The sequence below is a fragment of the Salvelinus fontinalis genome, chromosome 3 (assembly GCF_029448725.1).
Source record: "Salvelinus fontinalis isolate EN_2023a chromosome 3, ASM2944872v1, whole genome shotgun sequence".
Taxonomy (NCBI): Eukaryota; Metazoa; Chordata; class Actinopteri; order Salmoniformes; family Salmonidae; genus Salvelinus; species Salvelinus fontinalis.
In genome coordinates this window covers 28,176,163-28,200,688 of record NC_074667.1, presented here as the reverse complement: position 1 = coordinate 28,200,688, position 24,526 = coordinate 28,176,163, and the positions used below count along the sequence as shown (strand labels likewise).

General features: G+C 43.4%; 1 protein-coding gene across 1 annotated transcript; it reads left to right on the top strand.

Moving 5' to 3' along the window:
* The first annotated feature begins 198 nt into the window (after positions 1 to 198).
* LOC129842920 (serine/threonine-protein kinase 38-like) lies at positions 199 to 24,507 on the top strand. The gene is made up of 15 exons (XM_055911629.1): positions 199 to 568; positions 1,112 to 4,363; positions 6,309 to 6,445; positions 8,289 to 8,340; positions 8,412 to 8,534; positions 9,715 to 9,798; positions 13,983 to 14,106; positions 14,196 to 14,350; positions 17,825 to 17,927; positions 18,074 to 18,135; positions 18,764 to 18,881; positions 18,981 to 19,104; positions 21,631 to 21,726; positions 21,858 to 21,952; positions 22,176 to 24,507. The coding sequence occupies exons 3-15, from the start codon at positions 6,315 to 6,317 to the stop codon at positions 22,331 to 22,333; spliced, it is 1,425 nt and encodes a 474-aa protein (XP_055767604.1). The 5' UTR covers positions 199 to 568; positions 1,112 to 4,363; positions 6,309 to 6,314; the 3' UTR covers positions 22,334 to 24,507.
* Positions 24,508 to 24,526: the final 19 nt, after the last annotated feature.

Sequence of the window (24,526 nt, the reverse complement as noted above, 5' to 3'; positions counted from 1 at the left end):
TAGCAATAACCGTCAGAAAAACACCGGTCACTTCCGTTGCAGTCGAGGACCCCAGTGCGAGGTGCGTTCAAGAGCATCAATTCAAACCTGTATTTTTGAACTTGTGTGAAAAGACAGCATTTACAAATAATGTCAAAACTTAGTTCGAGATGGAATAGGGGCGTGCCTCAGATATCTGCTGAGATATATGCTTGATTTAACAGTTAGCTACTAGGGTGACCAGACGTCCCCATTTTCCGGGGACAGTCCCCGTTTTTGGTGGCCTGGCCCCGGCTGGAGCTGTCCCCGGAAATGCCCCCTTTTTTAACTGTGCGTTAAAATAATACTGCAAAGTGAAATAATATTTTAAGAAAGACCGGGCAACAGAGCCTACCAGTTGACGTCTCAATCGCGTTGTGCTTGTTTTGTCCAGCAGAGGGGGCTGCTCGCTATAGCAGCTTCATTCACTCTCCTTCTACTAACTACCTGCTCGCGATAGTTTTAGAGAAAACTGCTGTGAAAACTCGGCCAGAAGCTAGCAAGTGTCAAGTGAATCCACAACATAACCACAAACGTCTTTTTAAGCCAGGTAATTTACAATCGTTTGAGATACTAGCTAATGATGTTATAATGGCACAATGTATTATATAGATAGATTGTCTTCTTTATAAGGTTTTAAATAGGTTACGCTATCTAGCTAGGTTAGCTAGCTACTGTCATGGTAACTTAGCTAGGTTAAAAAACGTTCACATGTAAACATGCAGTGGACGGGCTGTTTTGAAAATATGATTATATTAAATAAATGCACAATTAATTATCAGAATATTTATTTGTAGATTACAATGTTAATGGTTTGGCGTTAAAATAAGTAGTGTGAAAATATATTTTGACATTTTCATGGATGACATTAGCATCATGTTTTCTGTTAGAGAGTGGAGAGGAAGGAGAGGAGGAAGACTGGATAGGAAGAAGAGTGAAAGGGATAGAGGAGAAAATGTAAAAATATTATTACAGAGCTTGCCAATTTATTATTCCAAGCAATGTTTTTGAGATAAAATACAAAAATGAGGCAAGCAATGGGAATCTGTTAACCAAAGTATTTTATCTAATAGTGTACTATTTATTATTAAAGATTGGAGAAGAAGGAGAAGGAGAAATTAAGGGAGTAAAAAGAGTGAAGCGAGGAGAGTGTGGAAGAGTGAGGTGGAAAGGTAAAGAGAAGAAAAGGAAGAAAGAGCAGGAAGATGAGTGAAGAAAAGAGGAGGAGAAAGATTGGAGGAGAAGAAAAAGTTTGGCTGGCCTTTGTCCATGGAAACCTGACCGTATTCAGTGACACGATCAAGATGCTTGAAGGCCAGGACTGCTGTGCTGTGGAGTCAGCTGCAATTCTGAGAAATGTTGAGGCAAAATTGACTGCAACTTCATTCCAGTTTTGGTCAAAGGACTTCTGAGAGAGCTAGAGGAAAATGGAGCCATGTCTAAAGAGAGCTTTCTCAAAACAACCCAATCATTCTTCACTATGGCTGTGAACTACTTGCAAGCATGGGGAAAGCACACAGATAATCTAAAAGATTTCACATTGTCTCCTTTTAAAAAGGAAACCTCAGCGTGTAGAGATCCAGAAGGCAGCAGGCACACTGCAGGAAAAATGCTTCAATGTGACCATCAATGAGGATGTTGTGTGACGAGGTTACTGGCCTGCAAGAGTTCCTAAAGGGGGGATCGCTTGAAGAATGGATAACATCTGAGACACCGCTTAGTCAGAGATGGAGCACGGTGGTTACCCACTTCAAAGAGAACGACATCCCACACACTAACCTGGCTAGATTAGCGTCTGTTGTCATGTGTTTACCTGGAAGTAATGCACCAGTCGAGAGAGTGTTCTCCCAAATGAATGATCTATGGACAGCAGCAAGAAATAGGTTCACTGTTCCTACCATCAAGGCCATGCTTATTGTGAAGACAAACTTCAACCTCCCCTGCCAGGAGTTCATGGAGAAGCTTGCCAAAGACAGAGCAATCCTGAAGAAGATACATTCTTCTGAGAAATATACAGATTAGGTTGGTATAAGTATATTATGTGGTTACCAATCTCATCGTCTTATTTCTTATGTTGTTAATTATTTCACATATACTATTGTCTGTTTTTTCAATTTTGCTCATGTTCTCTTCTGCTCTTATTCTACCCAGACTACAAGGACCACTGAATGGCTGTTCAGATCGGACAATTCTGTCTTGTCTGTAGTGTTTCTGTAATATAGTTGTTTTCTCTATCACAGTGTGCCTGTTAGACCAAATACATGAAACCGGAAATGTCCCCTTTTTTATTTCATAGATATTAACATTGGATATTTTAATGATATATTGACCGCCGAACTGGAAATGTCCCCGGTTTTAGTTTCAGGAATCTGGTCACCTTATACTAACCTGCATCCAAACAAAATTCTTTCAAGGTTGCTTAGCGCAGAAGTATAGGACATCGCTGCCACCTAGTGTACATCTACGTTAAAGTAACTATCCAGTGTTTCCAGATGTCTATGAAGTATGATCTATAATTCATTACAATATGAGAGAAATGGTTTTCCTTCCAATTTTTTATTTGGTGTGGGTGTATTTTTTATTTTTTGATCCCCTTTAGCCGACGCCAATGGAAACAGCTAGACTTACTGCGGTCCGACACGACGAAAAAGACATTACAGACAAAAGACTTTACAATTGACACACATTTAAAAACATTAACATGTAGTGTGTGTGCATCTATCAGTTATACATACATGTCAGTACATACACGCAACAAGCAGGTCACGTGGGGGGAGAGGCATTGTGCCGTGAGGTGTTGCTTTATTTTTTAAACCAGTTTTGCTGTTCACTTGCGCTATATAAGATGGAAGGGAGTTCCAGGCACTCATGGCTCTGTATAATACTGTACGTTACCTTGAATTTGTTCTGGACCTGGGGACTGTGAAAGACCCCTGGTGGCATGTCTGGTGGGGTAAGTGTGTGTGTCAGTGTTGTATGTAAGTTGGCTCAGCAAACAATTTGGAATTTCCAACACATGAACGTTTCTTATAGAAACATGAAGTGACGCAGTCAGTCTTTCTTCAACTCTTAGCCAAGAGAGTCTGGCATGCATTGTATTAATATTAGCCCTCTGCTTACAATGAAGAGCAAGACGTGCGGCTCGGTTCTGAGCCAACTGCAGCTTAACTGGGTCTTTCTTTGCAGCACTTGGCCAAATGACTGAACAATAATCAGGATAAGATACAACTAGAGCTTGCAGAACATGCTATGTGGGTGTGGTGTCAAAAAAGCAGTGCATCTCTTTATTACAGACAGACCTCTCTCCCCATCGAATCTATATGCTTTGCGCATGACAGTTTACGATCTAAGGTAACACCAAGTAATTTGGTCTTGTTTTTACGTTTAGCAGACGCTCTTATCCAGAGCTGTAAGTCGCTCTGGATAAGAGTGCATACATTTTCATACCTTTTTTTTCTTTCATACTGGTTCCCCATGGGAATTGAACTCACAACCCTAACTGAGCTACACAGGACTTGTCTCCTCAACTTGTTCAACAGCCACACCATTCATTACCAGGTTCAGCTGAGGTCTGAAAAGAATTGATAGTTTTAAAAAATGATGTGAGTAGACCGCTGGTTGGCCAGCTCACTTCATCCTCAATGAGGTAATAGATACAAGTTTGAGGTGGGGCTTTTGAAGTGTTTTTTCCCCCTCCAATTTATGCTTTGGCCACAAATATGAGTATAGGATGAGTCAACAACATTATTTGGGTACGAGTTAACAGAATATTAACTTTTAAAAGTGAGATTTTCACTGGACAGTTACTTTAATGCAGGATTAAGTATGGATGGAACAGTGGCACACAGTTCACCTGTGACCTACACTCATTAAACAAATGATCATATGTTGATAACAGATCTGTAGGTGAATGTCAAAGGGTGACAAACCGGCCACTTTTCGAAAGCTACGAATATTAGACTATATTTAGAGGGATCTTATGGTTTACTTAACATAGAAGGGTATGAGAGGTGGAAGTGATAGTTGAAAGTGACCTAAATAATTCTGCCATGCCTCTTTGAATAATACTAAGGGTCAGGGCAGGCTATCATTATCACTAAGCCTATCATCAATTATTATTATCATCATGAACAACATAATCATCATTACCTCGATCAAGCCTTAAACTGATCCTAGCAGCCCACACGGCCATGGCCCCGGTAAGAGGCCCGGGGTAATTTGGAGCTCTGCGGGGAGGGGCACTTCACTTCCCGTAATTCGAATGGATACCGACCGTCAACATCATCAGACTCGAGCGAGGGGAGCAGATCCGACTTGAATTTAACCGATTGACGCCATAACAGAGGTGAGACTGAGAGTAACATTTAATTTGACAATGACCATAGAGACGTTGTAGATGTGGAATAACAACTTATCTCATGAACCTTCTAAAGGTAGTAGTTGTTTGGGGGTTGGGGTAAAAAGCGATCTCTCGCTTGGCAGATGTTTACGCTTTTCTGAACAAAGCAACCAGTAAAAACGAGCCTACTAGTGTCTCGCTCAGCTACTTTAATATAACAATATGAGATCGTAACATTTAATTAAAGAGTTCGGATTTAGATAGGCTACCTAATAACATTTGGTAGATATTGGGATTTACTTTAGGAAGTTGAGAACGTAAATCCGCACGGGTAAAACAAAGGCTCCTCTCTCCAGCCATGGTAGCTATTTTGAGTACGCTAGTTTACACACAAAAAAGTCCAACCAACCATACCATTAATGCGGAACGGTCAAATATTTCGCATACCTAAGTGTGTTCCGTTTTATTCTAGGACTATCTGTAGGCTATGAAAAGTGTAACACCAGCATTTGATTATAGTACTGTAGCTAGGTACTGTAGTTTATTTATTCTTTAAAGGTCGATTGTAGCCTACAATTACCTCTAATTGTATCTAGATGCAAACACCGTATTCTCATTGCATCGGCTTTAGACTATTTCCTGGCCTTTATATACTTTTATATAAAGGCGGCTATTTGGCCACCCTTTCTCAAGGTAAAGATGGCAATTCTTTGGCCAAACTAAATGTAGTAAAAAAAAATTAAGTCATACTTTCTATTCAGATTTTATGAGTCTGAAGCTGACCTAGGCTAGTCTTCTGACACACCTGAAGAGAACTTGCTGTTTAGTTCACAATGTGTTAATAGTATAAGCAGTGCAGACCACTGATAAGAGTAAACACAGTTAATTAAACAACTGTTTCTTTATATACTTTTTTCCTTTATCGCTTTTGGAGCCTGGGAGGTGTGAATGGCCTTTGTCTGTGTGGTTGCCTCCTTTCTCATTTCACGGAATTCGGTCTGCTCCACAAATGAAGGGGAACAAAAATTATATCGGATATTCGGTCCATAATCGGGTTTCTCTCGCCAATAGCTATTGAACCAAGCATGTCATTCACACCTTTTTTTGTGTAAAAAGAAAAATACAAAACATATTTCGGATTTTAATCATCAATAGCTCTTAAACAAATAAACAAAGCTTATCATGACTATGAACATGAAGATTGAAGTCCTAAATCTTATTTTGTACAACAACAAAAAATGAATTGTTGTTCATCCACCCAGATTCAGAATATACAATTGTCATACTCATGGCATGCTTGGTTCCATAGTTATTGATGAGAGAAAAACCGAATATCTACACAATATCCAAAATAAAACACATTTTTACCATGGTTGCTCCACATTCTCTGGGAGACTGTTCTTCTGCTGTGTCTAAACAGGGATAATTGAATATCCTCGGCCCAGCATTACAGACCACAAATCATGAGTCTAAGAAAAGCTATTGCCAGAGGAGTCTGTTTCATATAGTCACTCTCCTCGCACAACTCAAGCTTTCATATCTGTTTTGAGTGTCAGCTGATGGAAAGTATAAATCCCTAGTAGAGACTGTCTCGTTGTCTCTGCCATGGCTGTCCAGAGCCTCTGGTGTTTACTTGAGGGGCAGTGTGTGGACTTGTGGCGGACAGACACCAGAGTGGAGAGGGCATGTGTGACTCATGCCGATTCAAAGCTGTGTTTGAAGTGAGAGTCTATGGCTATCTTTACAACAGGCATCTCTCGTAATGTGTCTGTTCTGATGCAATTGTACACACACACACACACACACTCTTGCACAAACATGCAGCCCACTCAGCCTGGCAATTCATTGTCTTCAACAGAGCCCATAGAATAGGAGACATCTGTAGATGGTAGGGCATAGGATACTTTACACTAAGGTGTGCTCCAATTTGTGTGTGGGTGTGTGGGGGTAGGTAACCATGGCGACGAGGGGTCATTCCTCTTGCTCCTCGATGAGTAACCACACCAAGGAGAGAGTGACCATGGCTAAGGTGACCCTGGAGAACTTCTACAGTAACCTGATATCCCAGCATGAGGAGAGAGAGATGAGGTGCGTGCTATGGCATTGACACACACACACACGCACCATGCTCTCACATGCTGTAACTAGGAAGATTAGTGACATTGAAAGGGATCTGAAAAGCAAAGGTTGTTCCTCAAAACATGTCAGAAGCTGAGAAGGCAGCACAGTGCCACAAACAAGAGGAAGAGAGAGTAGAGGTGTTACACATCACTGACCTCAACTCGACCTTTCTCTCTGCTTAGAGCCTCACCCTGCCTGGGGGAGAAATGGGTGTAACTGCACCCTGCCAATGCGTGTAGGCAATACAATAAATGCAGTAGTAAAATAAGTCTGAACGATGTTTCAGTGTGTCTGTGAAATATGCTTTTCCCATGACTAGTGCTTTTCACAATGCATCTGGAAGTACTTTTAGTTTGATAAGATCTTGATTTACCCACTGTTGACCATCAGCAGTCCTATCAGGGTCCTGGGAAATTCATATTCAGTTGTTGAATTAAAATGCAATCCCATTCAGTCAAAACCTGAATCCAGCAATGCCAGGGATAAGGTTAAATTAAATTGTTTTATACCTTTAATAACCTCTACAGGATCTGTGTACCCCCACGAGGGACGGTTGAGCTAATGTAGGCTAATGTGATTAGCATGAGGTTGTAAGTAACAAGAACATTTCCCAGGACATAGACATATCTGATATGGGCAGAAAGCTTACGTTCTGTTAATCTAACTGCACTGTTCAATTTACAGTAGAAATTACAGTGAAAGAATACCATGCTATTGTTTGAGGAGAGTACACCGTTATGAACTTGAAAATGTATTAAATAATCAATTAGGCACATTTGGGCAGTCTTGATACAACATTTTGAACAGAAATGCAATGGTTCATTGAATCAGTCTAAAACTTTGCACATACACTGCTGCCATCTAGTGGCCAACATCTGAATTGCACCTAACCTGGAATAGTACATTATGGCCTTTCTCTTGCTCTTCAAAGATGATGGGGAAAAACACACAAAAAACAAACGTGTTTTTTTTCTTTGTATTAACTTTTACCAGATCTAATGTGTTATATTCTCCTACATTAATTTCACATTTCCACAAACTTCAAAGTGTTTCCTTTCAAATGCTATCAAGAATATGCATATCCTTGCTTCAGGTCCTGAGCTACAGGCAGTTACATTTGGGTATGTAATTTTAGGCAACATTTTTGAAGAAGGGTCCGATTTAACAAGGAACTCTGCTCTGCTAAAGTGCCAGTAATCCATCAGTTTTAACAATTTTGAACGCCCACTGTTTAGCTTTGTATATGTGGCCAGAAGTCTTTTGTCAGTGCTGTGTATTATGTTGAGCTCTGTTTAGTCGAGAGAGAGAGAGAGAGAAAGAGTGTTTGAAAAGTCATACGGTTTATACAGTTAATACAGTTTGTCCAGTGGCTGCAGTTGTATCTCATATTTATGACTTCAGAAGCCGTTAGAGGCGTCTGAAAAATAAAGTTATGCACAAATCAAGCACCCAGTCACAGCTCATCCTACCCACAAACGAGCCGTGCCAAAAGAGGAAGTCCACACAAAGAATATTGTTCATGGTGTCACAGACCTGCTTTGAAAGGAGAATATACAATAATTATGGGGGCTGGTTTGGCTAAGCTCCCTCATTTTTTTCAAGAAAAACATTTATGGTTTGTTTCTCTTTGAGAACATATGAATGGGTCATTCCTTTTCTGTCACCATTCCTCCATAACTGCCCCAAATAAATTAAAGAACAGGTAGTGTAGTGCTCAGTATGGAGCTGCAGGCTGGGAGGTGACTTCCTGAATCAACATATTTGACCCTAACCTTTGATTCTTGACCCCCGACCCCTATCTTGTTGCTAGGCAACAGAAGCTGGAGAGGGTGATGGATGAGGAGGGACTGCCTGATGAGGAGGTGAGTGTAGTAACACACGCACGCACACACACGACACAAACACAAACACTTACACACACCCTGTGTTGCAGAAGTGTATGCGGCGCTCCCAGCACGCACGTAAGGAGACAGAGTTCCTGAGGCTGAAGAGAACCAGGCTGGGATTGGAAGACTTTGAGTCCCTCAAGGTGATTGGTCGAGGAGCCTTTGGAGAGGTAAGCCTACATAGAGCTATTGCAGTCCTAATTAGGTTATTACTATGTAATTAGTTATCATTTCACAGTATAATAGCTTTGCGAGGTAAAAAGTGGGTTTGTCAATAATGTGTAGCTGAGTTATGTTTGTTATCACGCTCTGGAGTGGATCCTACCATTTTCTCTACTCCCTGCTGTAAGTTATCTATCACTCAGCAGCAATAGAGGAGAGTGGGGTAAGTTGAGTCATTTTTTACATTCAGCATCACTGATATCTGCATTTATTTCAGGATGTTGTGGATCCCTGGAAATAATAAGAATTCATGTAAACGTTACAGTTTTGATAACATAGCTTGTCCAAAAAAAGTGGTCTCTTGGCACAATTTAACCCGGGTACGGGTTAATCACGATCACTTTTTGTCTTTTAATCATTTTAAGCATATTTTAACACAGGCTTAACACCTAACAAACACTTTTAACATAGTACAGCTCCTGTTGTTACCTCATATCCTTGGGCTCCCGAGTGGCACAGCGGCCTAAGGCACTGCATCTCAGTGCAAGAGGTGTCACTACAGTCCCTGGTTTGATTCCAGGCTGTTTCACATCCGGCCATGATTGGGAGTCCCATAGGACGGCGCACAATTGGTTTGGGTTTGGCCGGGGTAGGCCGTCATTGCAAATAAGAATTTGTTCTTAACTGACTTGCCTAGTTAAATAATAACTTTTTTTTTTTAATATCCCAGCGATAATGCCTTGCATTACTCCTGGGAAGAAACACTTTACATTTGCTCAACTTGACATTGGCTTAATGATTGGTTCACTTTACCCCTTGGCCATTGGCTCAACGATTGGTTAACTTTACCCCACGGCCATTGGCTCAACATTTTGACTATAGTAGCCCACAAAGCTACAAGGATGTACTTTCATGATAGGTTTAGGACCTCCTATTGCAGCTTATAAAATGATGACCTCTTCCTAAATATTTGGTCAAATTATACATTTTGTATAGTTTATAATTATCCCACAAACAAGGGTGGCTCAATGTACCCCACTCTCACCTACAGTCCTGTGTTTTTCAGTCTGAACTGCCTAATCCACTGGTTTCAGAAAATAATTTGATGATGGCGATGATGTAAATCGCCTCCCATTTGCCATGACCTCATGAACTCATGTTGGCTCACCTTTGCCCTCTGACCAACAGGTGCGTCTGGTCCAGAAAAAGGACACAGGTCATGTCTATGCCATGAAGATCCTGCGCAAGGCTGACATGCTGGAGAAGGAACAGGTGTGTGTGTGTTTCTCTTTTTCTCTCTCTCTCTATCTCTCTGGGTGTAACGTTCGTCGTTAAGGGTAGACCAAGGCGCAGCGTGATTTGGGTTCATCATATTTTATTAAAATGTGAACCAGCAAAAAAAACAATAAACAATACAACGAACGAAAAGCTTCGTTGTGCAGAATATATGCAACCAAACAAAGACAAGATCCCACAACTGAAGGTGGGAAAAAGGGCTGCCTAAGTATGATCCCCAATCAGAGACAACGATAGACAGCTGCCTCTGATTGGGAACCATACTAGGCCAACAAAGAAAAAGAAAACATAGATATACAAAAACTAGAGTATCCACCCAAGTCACACCCTGACCTAACCAAAATATAGAGAATAAACAGGGATCTCTACGGTCAGGGCATGACAGTAAGCCCCCCCCCCCCCCCCCCCCCCCAAAGGTGCGGACTCCGCAAACCTGAACCTATAGGGGAGGGTCCGGGTGGGCATCTACTCTCAGTGGTGGCTCCAGTTCGGGACGTAGCCCCCGCTCTCTACGCTGATCACTCAGCTTCTGTGGAACCGGACCGTGGATCGTCGCCGGAGACTCCGGACGTTGAATCGTTGCCGGAGGAACCGGACCGTGGATCATCGCCGGAGGCTCTGAACTGGGAACCACCGCTGGAGGCTCCTGACCGCTGATCGTCGCCGGAAGCTCTGGACTGCAGCTCATCGCTGGAGGCTCTGGACTGCAGATCGTCGCTGGAGGCTCTGGACTGCGGACCGTCGCTGGAGGCTCCAGACTGAGGACCGTCGCTGGAGGCTCCGGACTGGGGACCGTCGCTGTAAGCTCCGGACTGGGGACCGTCGCTGAAGGCTCCGGACTGGGGACCTTCGCTGGAGGCTCCTTTCCCTGGATCGTCACTGCAGTCTCCAGGCCACGGATCGTCACTGGAGGCTTCGTGCCACGGATCATCACTGGAGGCTTCGTGCCACGGATCATCACTGCAGTCTCCGTGCCACGGATCATCACTGGAGGCTTCGTGCCATGGATTATCACTGGAGGCTTCGGGCCATGGATTATCACTAGAGGTTTCGTACGTGGAGCCGGAACAGGTCTCACCGGACTGAGGAGACGTACTGGAAGCCTGGTGCGTGGAGCCGCCACAGGGCTTACCAGGCTGGGGAGACATACTGGAGGCCTGGTACGTGGAGCCGGAACAGGTCTCACCGGACTGAGGAGATGCACTGGAAGCCTGGTGCGTGGAGCAGGCACCGGATACACTGGGCCGTGGAGGTGCACTGGAGGTCTTGAGCGTAGAGCTGGCACAACCCGTCCTGGCTGGATGCTTACTTCCGCCTGGCAAATGCGGGGCGCTGGCACAGAGCGCACTGGCCTGTGAATGCTCACTGGAGACACCGTGCGCATCACCGCATAACACGGTGCCTGACCGGTCACATGCTCCCCATGGTAAGCACGGGGAGTTGGCTCAGGTCTGCGCCCTGACTCCGCCAATCTCCCAGTGTGCCTTCCCCACAATTTTTTGGGGGGGGCTGCCTCTCGGGCTTCCGTTGTTGCTCTAACTCTTCGTACCGTCGCCGTTCCGCTCTCGCTGCCTCCATCTGCTCCTTTGGACGGCGATACTCCCCGGCCCTTGTCCAGGGTCCTTCTCCCTCCAGGATTTCCTCCCGGGTCCAGTCCTCCTGACCACGCTGCTTGGTCCGTTGGTTGGTGGGATCTTCTGTACCATTCGTTGTTAAGGGTAGACCAAGGCGCAGCGTGATTTGGGTTCATCATATTTTATTAAAATGTGAACCAGCAAAAAAAACAATAAACAATACAACGAACGAAAAGATTCGTCGTGCAGAATACATGCAACCAAACAAAGACAAGATCCCACAACTGAAGGTGGGAAAAAGGGCTGCCTAAGTATGATCCCCAATCAGAGACAACGATAGACTGCTGCCTCTGATTGGGAACCATACTAGGCCAACAAAGAAAAATAAAACATAGATATACAAAAACTAGAGTACCCACCCTAGTCACACCCTGACCTAGCCAAAATATAGAGAATAAACAGGGATCTCTAAGGTCAGGGCGTGACACTGGGCTCTATTTTAACAGACCTAACACAATGGTAAATCATAGAGCTGACGGTAGCGCTATAGGTTCGGGGCGTCAGAAATACTTTTGTTATTTGACGACTTGAATTATGGGTGCAGTAGCTGGCGGTGGCACGAAAAGCCTGGGTTTTGATTACTAAACAAGTTGAAGGTGTGTCCAGGCTTGACCCCTTATTGCTCAATCAGAACGTGCCCCATGGCTAAATATGGGTTTCTTCAAGTTGTGTACGGTCTTTTATGTATTGCGTTGTCATCAACTCCAATTCAAATGTGAGTCCATTAAAGCTTAGTTTGTTAAAAACCCTCCAGAAACAGCATGTAGGCCTATCCCATCTTTGCTAAATACGTTGAACACGTTTGCAGTCAACATTGTAAGGAGCCTTATTGCATGGCTTCAATATGGAAATACATAGCATTCACTCTGATATAGGGGCTAGGCCTACTGTAAATTGCATTATGTCTGCCATGTCTGAGCCATGGACCTGCCAAATGATGTCAATAAGCAAGATTAAATTCCGAAAGAGAGTGAATCATTCTAATCAAATTCTTATCAATAGGAAACAACAACTTGTTTTAAATAGGCTATGTCTAAATACTGTTACAGGCACCATCATTGCTCTCTTTGGGCGTATAATATTAAGGTAGACATTGTTGAAAACAAGTTGTTGCTTTTTCTCATATCCAAAATAATAACGTGAGCAGGCAAAAAAATGTATGTTTTTCTGCTGCCGAACCTGATCTTTTAATAAATCTTATTATTAATTAAGATTAAGATTTATTTCAAAGCAGTCTCACGAGCCAAACCCTTTATTGATAGGCTACTATTGCGCCAATGCATTGGGCAGAACAACAACAAAAAAACAGCCTTCATTGAGTGGAGGGGGGGGGCATGCTTGGTTTTTAATAAAATGAAACTGAAAAACAAGCAATCTGTTTTTAAAAACAACAACAATATTTCTAAATAAGATGGGGTCAGAAGTGTGACATCATAAATCGCATCTCGCGTCAATGTCTTAACATGGCATTTGCACGTCTATTTCAAATACTAGGGCCCTGTCAATTGTTTCGCTGCCTACTGAGAGTGACTCCAAAATGTTTCAAGTCACTCTCAGTAGGCCAATTAAAACCCCTTCATTCATAGGCTACTTAGCTAATACATGGTCAGGATAAAGAGATGCACCTATACGAAGCTGCTAAACCAGGCTATGCTCGGTTTTTAATCAAATTAAACGAAATGGGAGGGGAACAAATCGTTTTTTTATGTTTCTAAATACGAGATTCAAAGGCCCAAAAGACACATCTCTCTTTCCGTTGGCACTGTGAGCCATCGCTGGATAGCCTGCGCTTCCACACTCAAATTCCATGCCATTATCAACTGTGTTACCGTTAAGACCTGCTTTTGGTGGGTCTTAACTTCCCTTTAGCACTGCATGAAATTGTCACTATGCGCTTGTTTTTAAGGACACACCTCAAATATTGCAGTTCCTCCCACCTCAGCGCAAGCGAGCTGATGTAAATTGCTGAACCTGGTGTAATGCCAGTGCGGCAGTTTTTTTTACAATGACGAAATTGCAAACTATTGTGTGTTCGACACTTGAGTCTCCTTAGCGCCTGCTGATAATAGAGCCCTGTGTCCCTTTTATTCACTCAGCTCAGACAGGTACTGTATCCAAGGAAATGTACTGTATCTAAGGACATGTACTGTATCTAAGGCCACAGGATTACTTCACATTCCTCCTTAAGCCTTGTGTCGTGTTGAAACATATTCCTTATTTTCCCAACGCATTATGGATATTTAATGTTGTTTATGTAGCAACAGCAATGGCTATTTCTGAATGTACCCTCTCCCCCCTCTCCTCCACTGCCCTCGGATGGGACTGAACCTGTAGGCTTATTGATGTATACATTCTATGTGTTGTGTTTTGATGTTAGGTGGGTTAGCATTAGTGTAGAGAGATTGGGTGTGTGTGTTCCTTCTATGTGTTGTGTTTAGATGTTGGGTGGGTTGGCGTTAGTGTAGAGAGAATGTGTGTGTATGTGTGTTCATTTTATGTGATCTATGTGTTGTGTTTCTATGTTAGGTGGGCCATATCCGGGCTGAAAGGGACATCCTGGTGCAGGCAGACAGTCTGTGGGTGGTCAAGATGTTCTACAGCTTCCAGGACAAGATGAACCTCTACCTACTCATGGAGTTCTTACCTGGAGGTGTGTGTGTTTGTGTGTGAAGTGTGCACGTGCATGTTTGCAGTTGTGTGTGTGTGTGATGCTGATGCTCTTTGTGGCACTCCATGCAGGTGACATGATGACATTGCTGATGAAGAAGGATACTCTGTCAGAGGAGGAGACTCAGTTCTATGTGGCTGAGACGGTCCTGGCCATAGACTCGATACACCAGATGGGCTTCATACACAGAGACATCAAACCTGACAATGTACTGCTGGACTCCAAGGTACACATACACAGAACATGCTATATAATACATACATGCAAGCAAACACACACACACACTCTGTAACGTACACGCTTGGAGTCAGGAAGCCGGGGCAGAAGGTACGTTTAATGATAAGAGACGGCAGATAAACAAAACATGAGAAGCATACTGAACGAGAACAAAACCAATGCTGCCTAATGACTGAGGCTACTGAGGGCTAAATAAAGGGAGAGTATTCAAGGGGATGATGAGGTCCAGGTGTGCGCAATGATGGTGCCAGGACCTGTGGTTAGTAGACCGGCGACGTTGAGCGGCAGCTGGAGTAGGCGTGACACTCGGTCTGGCTCGGGGTCCACGGAGCCAGGGCTGGCTGATATCCCAGGATGCACTGGAAGGGAGTCAGCCCGGTAGAGGAGTGACGAAGTGAGTTCTCTGCGTACTTCGCACTGGGAAGGAACCGGGCCTACTCCCCCTGCCGCTCCTAAGGAACCTCCCCAGCTTCTGGTTAGTCCTTTCCACCTGCCCGTTGGACTGAGGCCAGTACCTGGATGTGAGGCTGGCCGTGGCCCCCAGCTTCTCCGTGAAGGCTCTCCATACTCACAATGTGAATTTGGGGCCACGGTCGGAGATTATGTCCACCCGGAAGGCCTCAGGGCCAGAACATCTGCTGGAACAGTGTCTCAGAGACCTGGGGAGCGGCAGGGAGACCAAAGAGAGGGATAAAATGGCAGGATTTAGAGAATCTGTCCACAACAACCGTAATAGTGGTGAAACCATCAGACGGGGGGAGATCAGTGACAATGTCTATGGACAGATGGGTCTGAGGCCGCTGAGGCATGGGAAGGGGAAGGAGGTTCCCTGCTGGAGCATACCAGGGAGGTTTAGTTTGGGCACATACGGAGCAGGAGTTGACAGAGTGGGCAACGTCCTGCGCCAAGGTGGACCACCAGTACTTAGCGGAGATGGATTGAATGGTACAAGTGATACCTGGGTGTCCAGCGGCGAGGGATGTGTGCGCCCATGTCAACAGCCTATCTCTTACCCCCGTGGGAACGTAGACGCGTTCAGTGGGGCAGGTAACAGGTGCGGGTTTCCTCTCCAGAGCCTTGCGGATGTGGAACCACAGGGTAAGGGAAAGCAGGGCTTCAGGCATCCTGGTGCCGAGGCGGTGCGAAGGCGGTGCGAAGGCGGTGATTCTCATCCTTCGACCAGGATAAGATGGGGTTATGACGTTGGAGCCACGGCAGGCTGAGGAGGACTTTGTGTACAGGTGTAGTGATGATGAAGGCTTTCTTGGTGCATGGCTCCTACGGTGAGGTTGAGTGGTGCTGTGATGTGCGTGATAGTGCCGGATCCCAATGGTCGGCTTGGACCGGAAAAGGAGAGGAGAGCGGGTATGAGGTGATGTTAAGGGAGGAGGCGAGGGCCTGGTCGATGAAATTCCCCGCGGCACCGGAGTCCACTAGAGTTGTAGCGACAACACCTGAGGGACAGCCAGCCAGTGAAGTGGAAACCAGGAAGGGTGTGGCGGAAAACACTGATGTTGGAATACTCACGCCTACCCTGGGAGACGGATGATCACGGGACCGCCCCTCTGCCCTAGTGGACCCCGTGTTGGGACGCACCGGACAACACTGAAGCTGGTACCTCTCCTGGCCGCAATAGGAACACGACGTCGCTCTGCCAAGGACAGGTGTTTGGCCCCTGCCTCCATGGGTTCAGGCACTGCCTCAGAACGGCCAAAGGAGGAGGGCGAGGGGTGAGGAAGGTTCCGGCACTCCCAAAGAAGGTTTCTGTAGTAACCTGGTATATTTATGTTAAGTATTATGTTTACCAATAGATGGCAGTATTGACTCAATACGGGATTTGCTTTCAGTTATCCGTAGCCGTTTAGTCTGTCATAAAACCGTGCTCGGAAAAGCCTCTGGAAGCTTATGCCAGGTGCATTCCGGTAATGTGTTATTCTAAGTAAGAATTAAATAATAAAACGTACTTATGTGTCCGGTGTCATCAATCTAAGAAGCATCCTAAGATACTACAGTTGTCCAGACAGATGGCCATCGCGATGAGTGCGTCCAAAGAAAGGTTGTTGTCCCGGCACGCCAGCGCCGTCTGAACCGCCTCGCGCATTCCTCTACGGAATAGGGTGCAGAGCACCGGTTCATTCCATCCGCCGGAGGCTGCCATGGTCCGGAAGGTGAGGGCGTACTCAGCAATGGTCTGGGCAACCTGCCGGATTTGGAATAGTCGGTCACCTCCTTCTCTGCCCTCCGGTGTATGGTCGAAGACCGCCCTTAACAGAGCCATGAACCTCTCATATGAACCCATGAATACAAACAGGTTGAAATCTGGTTGAAATAACGTCATTAAAGCAGGTTGAAATCTGGTTGAAATTATGTAATTACAAACAGGTTGAAATTACGTAATTACAAACAGGTTGAACTCTGGTTGAAGTAACATCATTAAAACAGGTTGAAATCTGGTTGAAATTATGTAATACAAACAGGTTGAAATGGTTAAAATAACGTCTTTCCTGTTTTGCTTTTTTACGACCAAATCTTTAAAAGAAATTATGTAAATGTCATGTTATAGTAGGGTCCAGACACTTTTTTGCGATTTCACTTGTTTTGGAGAAACTTACCTCAACCAGTGATTCACTTCCTCGTCCTCGTTGTGCTGTACGGGAGGCTCCGAAAAATATGAACAAATTCTCCAAAAACACCCAAATACGTCCTTTTAGAAACTGAAAAGCTCTCAGTAATGTGATGCAGGTCTTTAGATGTTGTACACAAAATTGTGTCATTCATAACTTTGGAACGTTATATTTCAATTAGTTGCAACACGAGTGATACCGCTCTGTCCATTCTATCAGCAAGCTACAAGGAGAATGGAACAGCTGGATGAAGGAAACAGCTTGAGTCGCACAAAATGCAATGTAACGTTGCGATGAAGTTCAGAATGACAATTTTATGTGTACAACATCTAAAGAACTGCACCACTCTATGTTTGCGTTTCTAAAACAATGTATTTGGTTGTTTTTGGAGCACTTGTTCATGTGTTTTCAGAGCCCCCTGTACTGCACAACAAGGATGAGGAAGTGAATTGCTGGTTGGGGTAGGTTTCTCAAAAACAAGTGAAATCAAAAAACTAAAAAAAAAGTGCTCTGGGCCCTTCTTTAATCTATAACATGCCATTTACATTTATATTTTTTGATTCGGTTATATAAAAAAAAGGCAATCAACCAGATTTCAAACAGGTTGAAATTTATTTGAAATTACATCAACACACACACACACAGGAGGATTACATCAGCATTAGAATGCCGTGATCTTCCTGAGTGTCGAGTCTGAAATTATAAATCCACAACACAGTTTCAAAGTCACCACAGGAAGTGTGATTTCAGAAACACTCTGGTGTTGTCATGCATTATTACTGAAACATCCCCAGGAAGTGGTGTAACACAAATAACCGCGTGTGTGTGTGTGTGTTCAGGGCCATGTGAAGCTATCAGACTTCGGCTTGTGTACAGGGTTGAAGAAGGCCCATCGGACAGAGTTCTACAGGAACCTCAACCATAGCGTTTCCAACGACTTCAGTGAGTACAACAATAAAGCTATACTCAATGAATTTAAGTAGATACAATTAGAAAGCTAATACAACTATATATTTGTCATGAATCTTCCTCCTGGGTGCTTAGCTGTAACTGAGTTATGCCTAAGACCAATCATTTATTCTCCACAGCATCTCAGTACATGAACTCCAAGAGGAAAGCAGAGACCTGGAAGAGGAACAGACGACAGCTGGTGAGTATCATGGAGCTCTGGCTACCTTTAGTCACTACTCCACTGGAGGATCGGTCTTAAGCCCAAACTTCCTCATAAACACAGCAAAGATGACTGTAGTTGTTAATAAGGGTATAAGACGGTTTACCAATGGCCTCTGCTTTTGAAATGTGTTGCTTATCCGTGTTCATTCACTCATAGGAAAAAGTGTTCTCTCCTGTAAAGAGTAGAGCATCTCCAAAACCACATTTTCTCTTCATGCGAGAGAGCCTGTCGTTCTGTATAGACCGGATTTTCTAGATGAAATGAAGAAGGCCAGTGTAGTAGCAGAGATACAGTACACATCTGGTGTGCAGATGGTTGGATGTCTGTCCCTTTTTATGGGCTGACATTTACAGCACGGTTACAGTTACGTCAGCTTGGTTTCCACAGCGAATGTACTGTGTGGCATGGTAAGAGAAAAAGGCTAGGGTTGACTGCATTTTAATTAGGTCAATTCAGAACATTACTTGAAATGGTTATTCATTTCAGGGGCTAGAGGTTGTTTTACTGACTGGGCTGTGTCTAAAGCAGGGCGTACCTCTTACCCTCTCAACTCTCCTCTCTCTCTCTCCTTTCCTCTCTCTCCTTTCCTATCTCCCTCTCTCAGGCTTTCTCCACTGTGGGAACTCCAGACTACATCGCCCCGGAAGTGTTCATGCAGACCGGATACAACAAGCTCTGTGATTGGTGGAGCCTGGGGGTCATCATGTACGAGATGCTGATTGGTAGGAGTGATCGGTTGATTGGAACACAGGCACTAACTTGCAAGAAGTAAGTTATGATTGAATTAGGATTGCTGTCTAAGTTTATTTGTTTCTCTCCAGGCTACCCCCCGTTCTGTTCGGAGACGCCCCAGGAGACATATAAGAAGGTGATGAACTGGAAGGAGACTCTGGTGTTCCCTCCGGAAGTCCCCATCTCAGAGAGGGCCAAGGAACTCATCCTCAGGTTAGCACTAGTACACTCCTGGAAAAAAGGGTTCTAAAATGGTTCTTTGCAGAGGGATGGAGTTCTACCAATAACCATTTCCATTTGAAGAATCCTTTTTGGAAGATGAGGGTTCTTTGTAAGGCAAAGGGTTCAAACTAGAATCTTTCTCATCCTAAGAACCGTTTTAGGAAGGAAGGGTTCTTTGGATGGCAATAAGGATTCTTTGAAAGACAAGAAGGGTTCTACATAGAACCCTTGTGAATCTAAATAAGCTTTTTTATTGTATTTTATTTTAAATAGAGATAAACAGGAATGCTCAGGCACTATGTTTAAAGTTGAACCCTCGTGATCTTAAAAGAATAGGTGTAAGAATGTTTTAAACTGCACCTACACTACCGTTCAAAAGTTTAGGGCCACTTAGAAATGTCCTTCTTTTCGATGTAAACATACATGAAATGAGTTGCAAAATGAATAGGAAATATAGTCAAGATGTTGACAAGGTTATAAATAATGATTTTTAATTGAAATAGTAATTGTGTCCTTCAAACTTTGCTTTCGTCAAAGAATCCTCCATTTGCAGCAATTACAGCCTTGCAGACCTTTGGCATTCTAGTTGTCATTTTGTTGAGGTAATCTGAAGAGATTTCACCCCATGCTTCCTGAAGCACCTCCCGCAAGTTGGATTGGCTTGATGGGCACTTCTTACATACCATATCGTCAACCTGCTCCCACAACAGCTCAATCGGGTTGAGATCCGGTGACTGTGCTGGCTACTCCATAATAGACAGAATACCAGTTGACTGCTTCTTCCCTAAATAGTTATTGCATAGTTTGGAGCTGTGCTTTGGGTCTTTGTCTTGTTGTAGGAGGAAATTGTCTCAAATTAAGCGCCGTCCACAGGGTATGGCATGGCTTTGCAAAATGGAGTGATAGCCTTCCTTCTTCAAGATCCCTTTTACCCTGTACAAATCTCCCACTTTACCACCACCAAAGCACCCCCAGACCATCACATTGCCTCCAACATTCTTGATAGATGGCGTCAAGCACTTCTCCAGCATATTTTATTTTTTTCTGCGTCTCATGGATGTTCTTCTTTGGGATCCGAACACCTCAAACTAACATTTGTCTGTCCATAACACTTTTTCCCAATCTTCCTCTGTCGTGTCTGTGTTATTTTGCCCATCTTAATCTTTTATTTTTATTGGCCAGTCTGAGATATGGCTTTTTCTTTGCTACTCTGTCTTGAAGGCCAGCATCCCGGAGTCGCCTCTTCACTGTTGACGTTGAGACTGGTGTTTTGCGGGACTATTTAATGAAGCTGCCAGTTGAGGACTTGTGAGGCGTCTGTTTTTCAAACTAGACACTCTAATGTACTTGTCCTCTTGCCCAGTTGTGCACAGGGGCCTCCCACTCCTCTTTCTATTCTGGTTAGAGCCAGTTTGCGCTGTTCTGTGAAGTGAGTAGTATACAGCGTTGTACGAGATCTTCAGTTTCTTGGCAATTTCTCGCATGGAATAGCCTTAATTTCTCAGAACAAGAATAGACTGATGAGATTCAGAAGAAAGTTCTTTGTTTCTGGCCATTTAGAGCCTGTAATCAAACCAACAAATGTGGATGCTCCAGATACTCAACTAGTCTAAAGAAGGCCAGTTTTATTGCTTCTTTAATCAGAACAACAGTTTTCAGCTGTGCTGATTTCAAAAGGGTTTTCTAATGATCGGTGAGCCTTTTAAAATGATAAACTTGGATTAGCTAACACAATGTGCCATTGGAACACAGGCGTGATGGTTGCTGTTAATGGGCCTCTGTACGCCAATGTAGATATTCCATTAAATATCTGCCGTTTCCAGCTTCAATAGTCATTTACAACATTAACAATGTCTACAGTGTATTTCTGATCAATTTGATGTTATTTTTATGCACAAAATATTTGCTTTTCTTTCAAAAACAAGGACATTTCTAAGTGACCCCAAACTTTTGAACGGTAGTGTGTATGGGAATATTTGTACACAGCAAATTGGCCAGTGTTACCTAGTGTTGATTTTTCAGTGAAACATTTCTAAGGTTGATTCAGGAGTTAAATTAACTCTATAAAGAGCTAAATTAACACTCAGGGGTTTAAACAAACCCAACTGTTGGTGTTAATGACCAAAGGTAAATGTGTGATTGTGTCATTTGTACTCTGTGTAGAGTAAAACACTCAAAACCACACCCATCGTTAACATGTTTCCTAGCATGCTCTATAGCAGGTTGTTGTCTCCTATGGGGACAAACCGAAGGACCCTATATGGTTCTACTTAGCACCTTTTTTTCTAAGAGTGCACTACATATAACATGGTCAAAAAGAGAGAGAGAGATGGATAAACAGTCCATAGAGGCCATTGTAGAGTATGTTATTCTTGATAAGAATGAACGTCAACTAAATGGTTCAATTGTAAAACATGAATGTCATCTCAAGTTAATACTGTATCTCTGGCAGGTACACTTCTATGTCCCTTTATGTGGTTGTTCTCAGGATCAACATTTTGGTTTATTCCTACTTAGGTTCTGCTGTGAGGGAGATCATCGGATCGGGGCGACAGGGGTGGAGGAGATCAAGAGAAACCCATTCTTTGAGGGAGTCGATTACGACCACATCAGGTACACAGGGACTTCTTTCCAGGAACAGTTTATAGGCAAAACAATTCTTAAAAAAAAAAAAAAATTAGACCTTGGCGGTCCAAGAAGTCCAGGTCTTACTACAGTCTTACTGTGTTTGTCGCCCAACCCAGGGAGAGACCTGCAGCGATCCCCGTGGAGATCAAAAGCATAGACGACACATCAAACTTCGACGAGTTCCCTGAGTCGGACATCCTCTCACCCACAGGTGAGACAAAGACAAGAGTTTCGGCAGAAACTATTTTCTTGTGTCTTTCATAGTGTGTGTGTGTGTGTGTGTGTGTGTGTGTGTGTGTGTGTGGTTGTACAGTACACCTTGTGGCTATCAACTCTAAATTTCTCCCTTTCTCCTTGTCTATTTCCGCTCCCTCTTTCTTCTCCCTCTTTCGTCACTCTCCTTTCTCGCCCCCTTTCTCTCTCTCTCCCCCCAGCTGCAGCAGCACCCACCAAGTCTCCAGCAGCAGCAGCAGCAGCTGAGGCTGACTATAAAAATAAGGACTGGGTCTTCATCAACTACACCTACAAGCGATTCGAGGGCCTGACAGCCAGGGGAGCCATCCCTTCCTACATGAAGGGAAGCAAGAGATGAACTCTGACCCTATAATCTGTGCTGCAATGACCCCCTGATTCCCATATCCCCCGCAGCACCCAGATACCTTCACACAACGGTTCAGTTTCATAATACAAATATGTTTTTTTTTTTTACAAAATTCAACTGTTAAGCTGTTCTATTTCCTGCAGGCATTCTGAACCAGGATTCTGAGAAATCTGGTTGAACCAACTCTAACCAGTTCCTTATACCCTGTGGATACATGGTTGTAACCACAGTTTGGCCTTCTGTGACTTAGGGCCCAGTAACCGGGTTTCCCGGATGTGAAAACCACCATTCTTCTTTCACTGTCAATGCATGTTTGGATGAATTATCTCAGTAAAATTTTTACAGTGTGTAACAATAACTCATCTCAAATATGCTTTCTCGCTGTGTAGGAAGAATGTCAAGTTTATCTTCGATACCAGGATAGCAGTTTTGATTGAATAGGGCCCAATTTCTCAGAGCTGAAGCCCGGCTCTTACTTTCCCACCAGCACTGAACTCTGATGTACAGCCTTATAGCTGTCCCCTTGTGTCCCTCCAGAACCTTCTCCCCACTCTTCTCCTCAACCTGTCATACGGTTAATAGGGAAACGTCTCTACTGTTCTCTAGGAAGCTGGCAGGTTCACAGCAGTCTGTCTCACTACCCCTGTGACGTCATTAGATTACCGCTTGCCTCGGAGAGAGGAGTTCTAACAATGCTATTTTTAGCATTCTATTTCTGTGATTCCTGTGATGTCATCAGTCCGAGTGAGTGAGAATGTTCAACAAAGGACGGAAAATTCCATGGTAGTCTAGCTACTCCTCAGTAAGGGGTTTATTGAGGAAGCACTTCTCCATCACTGCCTTTGTTGGTTGTCTCAACTGTTATTTCTTTAATCATTTTGTAATGTATCATTTTCATAATACAGACGTTTTCAGAAAGGTTCATTCGAATGCTTTGTTGGATTGAAATAGTACTAGTCTTCAGGGATATAACTAATGCTGGTTGTGTGTGTATGTTGAGCTGTCTGAATGACACTACCTTGAGACATCATGTCCATTTTATATGCCTTACCCAAAGAACTGCCAAGAGCTGTACATTAGTTTGAAATTGGAATCCCCCTTTTTTTGTTTCATGTTAAATTGTTTGTATGCAGGATGGAAGGCTCTAGACTTTTTGCTCACCCGACAGGGCTTGATTTTTTTTTTACAGCTGCTCTTTCTAAAGCTGGTATTTAATGAAAGGCTTCTCATGTTACGGTTTTTTCCCCATATAGTATTTTTAACTCAAAAAGGAACCACTGTTTTATGCACAATGCTGGGGATTTATGAATTTCACGTACATTTAAAACTTCAGCAAATATGAAATATAGAGCTTGAACTTTCACATATATCTGTGTTAAAGCACTTTCAGCACTGTTAGTGTGTGTATGTACGTATTATGTAAAAAAAGGAAAACAAACTTGGCCTCACTTTACACCTTACATGAGTAACTACAGGATAGCTTTTACTAGATGAACTACTGCAGTCAGGTAGTAGTAGGCCTAACACTAACCATTTGTTCTCACTCTTTTATTTTTCAAGAGACTAAAATGGTAGGTGCTATAGAACTACTTGTACTTATTCCCACATAGTAACCCAGTAGTAATACCTGTGTAAAGTGATGCAATATTTTTTCCCCAGATAGACGACTGAATGATGTTGACGGTTAGTTCTCCACTCGTTCTGATTTTCACTCGAGTGCTTTAAGGTCTTTGTACCCGCTGGAGAAGTAAACTCTGAGCAGCTGCTTAGCATGATAGACTCTTACTAGTGTAATGCTGTTTGAAAAGGTGCACATGCCAAATAGGCGGTACAATAATTCCCATTACGTCTGCTTATGTTTTTTAAAATAGCCTATATTTTGTATCAATGCTCACACCAAGCTGTTCCTTTTGAGCAAGGAAAAATATTGATATGCAAATGAGTACATGTATAAACCGCAGTCATTTCTCTGCTGGGTGACACATATACTATGTATAGATCTGTGTGTGTATGTGTGTGTATCTTATTGAATCCTTCTGTATGAGGTTTGAATGTTTTCAGCTCAACTATATTTCTCAGCAAAGGAGAACACATGTTCACTATGAGAAAAAAAGCTTTAAATGCTGAGAAATAATTTAATCTTTCAATAAAACATTTGTACAATTCTGGGGCATACTGTTGTTT